Raw genomic sequence first — 9,158 nt, forward strand, 5'->3', positions numbered from 1 at the left:
CTAAGAAAATATTACCGGAAAAACCTACCCCTTGTAATCTCTTTGTCAAACGTATGCGTTGCAGGTTTACGACCCCTGCATCGCCACCCAGCGTAGTGTGCGTGCGAGGAAACCGTACAACCGTGGGATGGTAGTAGTGCGGACCATTCTCCCCCGTGGTTGGTCACTGAAATCAGCTGGAATCGTTTGAAAGGAACGTGCGCTTTGCTGATTCTACGAACGCCACGCACACCACGGTGCGGGATTCCCATCGGTTACACGCGGCTACGTCATCGGACGCCACCATCGCCCCTGTGAACGCAGTGTAATGAGAGAATGCAACATCTCGGGCTCATTGGTGCGGCGCTAGTGTGCGTACGATCGCCCCGTGCGGTAGTGTGCGTGAGAGCGCAATTTCCCGAAGTCGCTGTTCGTTCTCCGAATCGGGGTGGCCCCGTGCTGTTGCGAATGGCCGACCTGCCCGTCATTCGCAAAAGAAACTTCCACTAGAGCGCTTGCAGAGCGCCCGCAAGAAACCGCGCCAGGATACCCTTCCAAGGAAGGGCCGCGAATTCGTAGAGTTAAGGGTTTCTGGTTTTGTTCTGGGAGTGAGCGAGAAGGGAGAGCCAGAGTTTCCGGAGCAAGTGAGCAAACAGTGCGCCGAACTACTAACAGGGTGTGTGTTTTGTAGCAAATATCAAGGAAGAATCGGAGCATTGCGTGCCAGCAGAGGTGCCTGGCAGAGTGAGTGAAACAGCCGATACGAAAAGCGAGCTAGAGGCTGTGTGCATGTGATAGCGAGAGAGTGTGTGTGCGGAAGCGGAGTGTGAAGGAAGAAGCAGTGTGGCACGGAGCGGCAGAGAAAATCAATAGTCCTTCTTTGGTCCTTCGAATCGGTTCTCGAGTGTGCGAGGCAAAATAGCGCACGAAGAGTACGCAACCACTTTGCACCGATTTTTTTGTGTGTGGCCAGCTAGTGATTGAGTGCGTGTGTGCGGGGAAGGGGAAAGGCACGGAAAAGTGTGCAAAATTCCGCTTAACTAAGCAGGCCGGTGGTGTGTTGTGCAGCAACAGCAACAGCAGTGCTTGTGCGATTTTGTCGAAGTAATTCGGGCCAAAGCAGTAGCAGCAGCAGCAGTACGCATCGCAAAGGAAATGTGAGCTGCTGCCTGAATTTTGTGTCGTAACGCCCCCATCCCCTCAGGTTTTAACAACTCGAAGAGGTGGAAGATATCAAGTGAAGGTGAAGTTTTGGTAGTGATTTTTACTGATTTCACTGCGAACAACGCAGCAACCCCCCGCTTAGTGTGATAGAAAGAAACGGCCGTACAGCGGGATTAGCCAAACTCCCGACGGCAATTCGAAGCTGACAAACGCGACGGTACCCAGGATTATCCTCCATTCCGTCGCCAAAGCAATCGGAAGACTGAGGAAAAGCAGCATCCAGCAGCTGGGAGGAAGCAGAAGACTGACCACAAGCAACACCGAAACAGCAGCAGCATCAGCAGCAGCAGTCAGTGCAAGCTGTTGTACATCAGAGCGCGTCGGAAGCAGCGCAAGGATTACTCGTCGTCGTGTAGTGTTGTTTGAAAGAGCGTCGTCAGAATCATAATTGAAAGTGTTCTGTGTGTCTCTTGCGACAGAGAGTGTGTGAAGAAGAAGTAAAAAAAAAATATTAAAGCTATAAAGCTGCCACAGCCTATTGAGATGAAAGTGTGACAAAACGCAATTGCAGTGGAAAGGTGGTAATCCTCACAAAGGAGGGCGAGGAATCGAGTGGGTGCGAGAGTGTGTGTGTGTGTGTGTGAGGAGGAAGGAAGAGAAATTACACAAAAAAATTGGTGCCAAATGAAATAGCAGTGAGACATCGCGCAGTGTGTCGAGTAAGCGAGGCAGTACTAACTACCCTCAGCAAGACGGAGTAGGCCCTGGTTTTTGTGCGTTGTACGGTGCGTGCGTGTGTGCGAATAGTGTCCTCACCATGGCTATGGCAGCGTGCTATCCGACCTACGATCACATGACCGGCGGCAGCAGAAATGCTGGCAGCATCGCGGCCCAGCAGCAGCAGCTCCAGCAGCAGCAGCAGCAGCAACAACAGAGCCCGGTGACGGCCACTAGTCAGCTGCACCATCTGTCATCGAGGCTGTCGGCCGCCGCAGCAGCGGCAGCGGTTGCGGCCGCCGCCTCCAACATGCCGGTGCAGAAGGATTTCAGCATACCGCTGCACGTCGACTGCAGCGTGGAGTACGAGCTGCCGAACCAGGCGAAACCGCCGGTCGGCGCACGGGTCGAACCGCTGCTGATGATCCATCCGTGCTACTTCCGCAAGATGGAGAGTCAGCGGCGCAGCCCGTTCATCAACAACATGCCAAATTCGTCCCGTAGCTCTAGTTCGTCGATCGCGGCCAAGAATGGTGTTAGTGGCGGTGCGAGCAGTAACAGTAACAGTGCCAGCAACGTCGTCAGTGGCACCAGTGCCTCGGTCGACCCCTCGGTGATAAACGGTAGCTGCACGACGGGTGTCAACAACGTCAGCAGCAGTAGCGGCAGCAACAGCAGCCGGCGGAACGCGGCCCACAAGTCGTCGTCCGCGTCCACCAGCAACCAGTTCCTTCAGCTCCAGCTGGACGATTACGTCCAGCGGCAGATGCATCGCACGACAGCGGCCAACAGTCAGCAGCAGCAACATTACGGTGCTGCCAACAACACAGTCGCTGGTCATCTGCAGCAACAGCAGCAGCAGCATCATCACCAACAGCAGCAGCAGCAGCAGCACCACAGTCGCCACCAGCAGCAACAACAGCAACAACCTCACCACCATCATCACCAATCGCAGCACCTCGCAGGGCAGTCCTCGAATCAGTACAACCTCACCAACAACCAGTCTCAGTCTCAGCAGCAGCAGCAGCAACAACAGTCTGCCTCTGTCTCATCCTCCGACTGGGGCCGGTATCACTTGGGTTCGTCTGACTGCGCGAGCGCCGGCGGGGCGGCCGGTGGTGCGGGTGTTGTTGTCCGCAACAGTGGCAGCTACAGCAGCAAAGTAGCGAACGGTTACGGTGGCAACGGGCTGGCTGTGAGCAACAACAGCAGTAGCAACAGCAGCAACACCGGCAACAATAGCACCAAATCCAAAAGTGTCACTAGCGCGTCCATGAAGCGCAACGCAAGTAATACGGGTATCAGTCAACACCACCAACAGCAGCAACAGCAACAGCAACATCAGCTTCAGCAACAGCAGCAACAGCAGCTTCTGATGCCGGCCAGCTGCGCCGTGTACAACAGCACCGCCAACGGTGTCAGCAGTGGCCTGGTGGAGGGTGGCGGTGCAGGTCCCCGTTGGGGCGACATCGAGAAGACTTCAATGGCGGCGGCAGTGCCTCGCGATTTCCAGGCCGGTCCCGAATCACTGCCCATGAAGGGTGGGGTGGTGGCGGCCGCCAACCTGCCACCCCCGTCCTACCGCAGTGGGGGCAAGCGGGACGCGATGCTGTCCGGTGCCGGCGGCTGTGCAGTGTATAGTAATAATAATAATAATAGTAGTAGTAGTAACCGAAGCCACACCGGCGGCAACAATACGGGCGTCAGCAGTACGACCGGCATTCCCAGCACGGACCTCAGCCTGTGGGAGGCGGCAGCGAACGGTGCCGGTGGCAGCACCACCAGCAACTCCACCCTGCCGGACAAGAGCTCGATGACGGCCGCCATACCGCGGGACTATCACGCGGCTGGTCCGGAACATCTCGCGGCCTGCAACAAATTGGCGGCCGCACGTCAGCAGCAGCAACAGTACCAGCAACATCATCATCAACAACAGCAGCAGCAGCAACAACATCACTCGCAACAGCAGCAGCAGCATCGTCAACAGCAACATCGTCAGCAGCAGCAGCAGCAGCATCAGCAACACCAACAACATCATCACCAGCAGCAGCAGCAGCAACAACAGCACCTTCATCATCAACAGCAGCAGCAGCAGCAGCAGCAACAACACCATCACAATCATCAGGTTGCGGTGGCGGCGGCTGCTGCGGCTGCAGCGGCGGCCGCCGAAGCCTCCGAGAAGCTGCTGTTCGCGGCCAAATATCGGCAGCATCAGCGTGCATCGCATCGACTCCACCCGTACATGATGAGCTCCAGCTTCACCCCGCTGATGACGGCGGCCTTCCCCCCGATGCAGCAGGTGTCCTGCTACAACGTGTGATTCTAAAGCGGCCAACACGGTGAAGGAGCAGAAGCGGCAGATGGAAGTGAGCATAATACCAGTGTGGGGGTGGGCTTATTGGTGGTGGATGGAAATAGTGTTGGTTCCTTCAAGATGATTCAGGATGCTTTGTTGTTGACGTGCGGGCGAGTGATAATGTGGCCAATGCGAGTAAAACAAAAGAAAAACACACACAGAGTGATGTTGGAGCCGAACGCGCGCTGTTGAAGTTGTTTATTTTCTGTTCTGTTTTTTATTATTATTATTTCAATTTGGTCGTTACGGAAAAAGAATAACCAATTGCTAGCTCTGGGTGGGCTTTTGCGGTAAACGACGTCTGAAGAGGAGGAGGTGGGAAGGCTAAAGTAGAGAGGGTTTGCCACAGAACGCCTCGGTTGAAGCATGTATAAAATAGACAGCAACTTTTTTGTTGCAAATTTAAATGTGATAGTAGTTTTTACTCCCAAAATAACTTCAGCTAAAAGATGGAAAAAACACTGGAAAAAATAACCCAAAATCGCAAAGACTAGGAAGAAATAATGCGCAAGAAGAAAGAGAGAAACGAATTAGGAAACGGAATGAACGGAAACTGGAAGAAATAACTGAGGGAAAGTAGCCAGAAAAAAGATAAGCAAAAATCACATGACGTTCTTTCTTTTTGTTTCGGCATAAACGAAATAGCCAGCGGAGAGCTTTTGTTGCTAGGTGTTTGGAGGACGAGAAGAGAAAACAGAATAAAAAACGACGACCCACGTGTCTCCGACGTAGTGAGTGTTTGGCTTTAATGGAACGGTAGTACGGGATAATATACATATATCTATACACATATATCGTAACGGAAAATGGGGAAGGAACCGAAGCAACATAACTATCTAGCCTCAAAATTCCTGGTCTTTTACATTTTGGTTTTGTTTTTACAGCGCCCTTTTCGACCTTCGGTGAAAAACGGGGCGCAACACGTAACTTGCATGCATTGATACTAAGCAAAACATAAAAACGATAAGCAAAAAAAGCAACATCCACATAGAGAAAACAAAATTATGGCTGAAAAAAGGAAACCATTGTAACCATTTAGACGAACTCAACGCGCGGCAATGCGTCAGCGAGAGACCGTACACACACCGCAAGTGGAAGTCATTGTGGACTGAAATAAAAAGGAAAAGCAAAGTTTAGCTAAGTTAGCGAAAAAACCAATCGTAACTAAACGAAACAAAACAAAAACCCAACCTATCTGTCTATGTGTTCCAAAGAAAGAAGCAAGTTCCAGAAGATTACTGAAACAGAGAGGGGAAACACAGCGGAGATATCACGGTTAAAAGCACCTAGCGAGAGGAATCGCCAAACTTAATCGAATGGTTAACGCTTTCGTTGTGTCCTCCGGTTGCCGGATTTTTTTTCCTTCTTCGGGGCATTAGTTTGGGGGTTGCGCTTAGTTTGTGCATCGCGTGTGTAGTAGCATTTTGTTGTTATCCTTCTCCCGGTGTTTCCTGTGTTCTCCTGTGCTGTGCGTGGATCCCTTTCGGTTCGTTTGTGCATGCGTAAAAGTCTGTAGTCCTGTGTAACGTGTAATGTTTGTGTTGCGGTTGCCTTTTCTTTCCATCGCTCCTCGGCCAAGTTTCCGATCTGAACCTGATCTGAATTCCTCGACTGGTTTCCATTGTGATAGATGAACATTGCCATACGGGCCGGGGGGGTTATGTTCCATGTTTTACCCAGCATCAAACCTCTCTCTAGAATTGTGATGATGGACGTGGACGTCGTCATTGGTATCTTCCCAGAACAGTGTGACGCGTGGTGCCAGAATTTCAACCCAATTTCCCTTTTGCTCGAAGGTCGATAGAATTGCATCGTGTTTTACTATGTTCCTTAATGCACCGTCCTGTAGTGTGGCATGTAATTGTATTATGCTCCCCCTCGGGTCCCTTGTTTGTCTGTACCGAGTTCTTTGCCATTTCGATTTCACCCCAGGGTTTATTTCAGCAACTCATAGTTTTGCCGCTTCGACGTTTCGACACAATAATAAAACCGTGCTGGCGGAGAGAGAGAGAGTAGGTGTGGAGTCGGTAAACCAGGGGAAAAAAGGAAATAAAGAAAAAAATAACGCAACTAATGCATAGACAAACTGTTATTGCATGATCGCTGAAAAATGTATTGCCAATAATAGAAGCAACATAAATAGCAAAATCACTACAAACTTAAGCAAAGCAAGAAGCAAGCAAAACAAAAAAAACTACTAATCAAACCATACGAAAAACGACGTAAACGAGATCTTCGGAAAGGGAGAGGGAGATAAAATCCTGGACGCTGCATTGTTATAGACACTTTTTCGGATTCCCATGCAGAAAACCTAAATAATCAAGTAAAAGTAAAGAAACAAAAAAATATACACACATATACACACGGACAAACAAACACATACACGCACACACTCAGTACTGCAACAACACACACTATGCAAATGCAAAGTATTCAGGTTAGAAATTAATGGCAATTTAAAACGGTTAATAAAATGAAGCAAAAACACACACAAACAAAAGAAAACAGACTTACTAACGAAAAGCAGCGGTAAAAAGGATAAACACTAGTCTAGGCGCATTTGGAAATAGGTTCGCATATGGAACGGATAACAAAAAAAAAAACTAATAAAATGCAATGAAAATTATATACTCAGTGACGTTACACGCACGCGAAACATACAAACACTCTAAAGCAAAACGAAAAGAAAAACAAACAAAAAAACAACAGGCAGACATTTTTTTTTCTCTCAGTCCGGAACCGCTGCTAATGCGGACGTACGTGAAACGCTAACGAGGAAACGGACGAATTGTGGCAAAATTCGGCACGACTAGAAAACGGTGATCATGCAAAATGGTGTTATTTAGTTTCGGGATGAGATGTGTTTTAATTGTTCATTTTTCTTTCTTTCACGGGAAGATGGCAACTACTGCTGTAAGCGTACACAAGTCTTATGTAAAAGTAGAATAGGATGTATGCAAAACTAAAGCATAAACACTATGATAACAAATTCTGCGGATTAAAGGAAAAACAAAGCAGCCACTGCAAGCAACGACACCTTACTAGTGTGTAAACCTTAGGCTTCTATGTGGTCAGTTGTTGTCTGTACATATTCGGGACGGGTGGGACGAAATGATTGGGCAAGGGTCGAAAAAAAGAGAGGTTCCGCAGGGGAGGGGAGAGCTTTGGAAAGATGGATATGCGCATGCACACCAACATCTACATTAAAACATACATACACGAACAGCAACAAACGTACCGATAATACACTCACCCTCAGTCCGACGGACAAAGTCATGTCAAAGTTTAGTCAACGCAACGCTGTTTCTCTGATAATAAAACGTGTTTGGTCGGAAAAACTAAACCAAAACAACAAACACCGGTACAGAACAGAGGGGAACCCCCCTGTAAGAGACGCTAGCAGCAATTCCAATTTACAATGTGAAGGGAAAATCGTGACAAGGTTAAGCGCGAAATTGATAAAGAATGGCGAAGAGGAAGGAATAAAAAAAAAACAAAAAACAACTGAAACTAGTAATAGTAAGTATAAGCATAAAGTAACAAAACAACTGATAATAATAGTAGAGCGTGAATGATGGAAAGGGTGGAGAAAAAGGAACTGAATTTAAATGAAGATAGGCGAAAGCATAGTCAAATGCAAAGTGAGTGTTTGCGCAGGAAATGGAAAACGAGAAGTGGACATAAAAGTAGAAAAACAAAACAAAACAAAACGTGTGATGGTGAAGAGACACAGGCGAGGTAAGAACAAGAGAGACGAGAACGACAGTAAGGAACGGAAATATGAACATGCAAAAAAAAAAGAAACACACACACAAAGGACGAATAGAACGAGGGAAGAGAGGAAAAAAAACCATACAAGTAATCTGTGTATAAATTATGATAATTTAATTATTTAATTAAAGAACAGAAACAAAGAGTAGACAACACATAAATACGGATACATACACACACACACACAAACTAACTAACGCAAACTATACTAGAGAGACTTTGAAACGCATCAGTAACATACAAACTGGACTTACACACATACACACACAACATATACAACCAATACAAATACACGCCAAAAGACGCAAAGCAGGAAGAGCGGATAACCATAAAACGGTGGTAAAACGCGAATGAAAAAAAAAACCTGATCGTGCGAAACATGCGAAAAGTGAAGAAGACAAACGAAAAGAAAAACGCGATCGTAATCGTGCGTGGAGCACGAGAAGGTGATGTTGGTGATCATCATCATCACCATCATCATCATCAGCATCACGAAAGGAAACACTGTATGTATCGGTAGTAAAGTGATCGAAGGAGGCGGAGGAAGATGAAGAGAAGCATTGGATGGGCGACGACGGCGGCGGCGGTACGGCCGAAGCAAAATCAAAGAGAAGAAAATAATAATCGCAAAAAAATGGTTAAAACAAAAGCATTTTAATGGTGTTACTTCTTTTTATTGTTTGGTTTCGTTTTTGCGTGTTCCGCTTTGGTGCTGTTCGCGGGGGTGCGAATTTTCGTGATTTAAGGGAGCCACCGGAACTGGATGATGACAGTGCGAAATGAAGATGTTGCCATGGCGATGGTGGCGGTTGTTGTTGTTTTCCCGTTTGCTCGCGTTGTTTCCATGGCCCATGGTGGAGATTCTTCTTAAGGGTGGTTGTTGTTTGGTGTTTGTTTCCGTCGTTGGTTGTTGTTGGCTTCGGATAACAGTGCTCCTAAACTGGGTCAGCGGGGTGTGTTGCATATGGGCAAACATACTTTGTAGGTCTCTTGGATTTGTTTTGGCGTGATGATGCAAAACGAACAGCATGGTAGGCAACAACAAGTCATCAAGTGATTCTAATGGGACTGAATTAGCAATTCTTTTGCTGTATGGACATCTTTGTCATAAAGAAAGAGCTTCCACTGAACTCCATTATGCTTCGTTTAATGTCCTTTGTGGAATTTGTGG

At 47.9% G+C, this 9,158-nt stretch overlaps 1 protein-coding gene across 1 annotated transcript; it reads left to right on the forward strand.

Annotated features, from left to right (window-relative positions):
• Positions 1 to 481: 481 nt before the first annotated feature.
• LOC128298985 (centrosomal and chromosomal factor) lies at positions 482 to 8,052 on the forward strand. Its single transcript, XM_053034811.1, has one exon. It carries the CDS (start codon positions 1,961 to 1,963, stop codon positions 4,178 to 4,180), a length of 2,220 nt encoding a protein of 739 aa, XP_052890771.1. The 5' UTR covers positions 482 to 1,960; the 3' UTR covers positions 4,181 to 8,052.
• The last annotated feature ends 1,106 nt before the right edge of the window (positions 8,053 to 9,158 follow it).

This window comes from Anopheles moucheti, chromosome 2 (assembly GCF_943734755.1).
Source record: "Anopheles moucheti chromosome 2, idAnoMoucSN_F20_07, whole genome shotgun sequence".
Taxonomy (NCBI): Eukaryota; Metazoa; Arthropoda; class Insecta; order Diptera; family Culicidae; genus Anopheles; species Anopheles moucheti.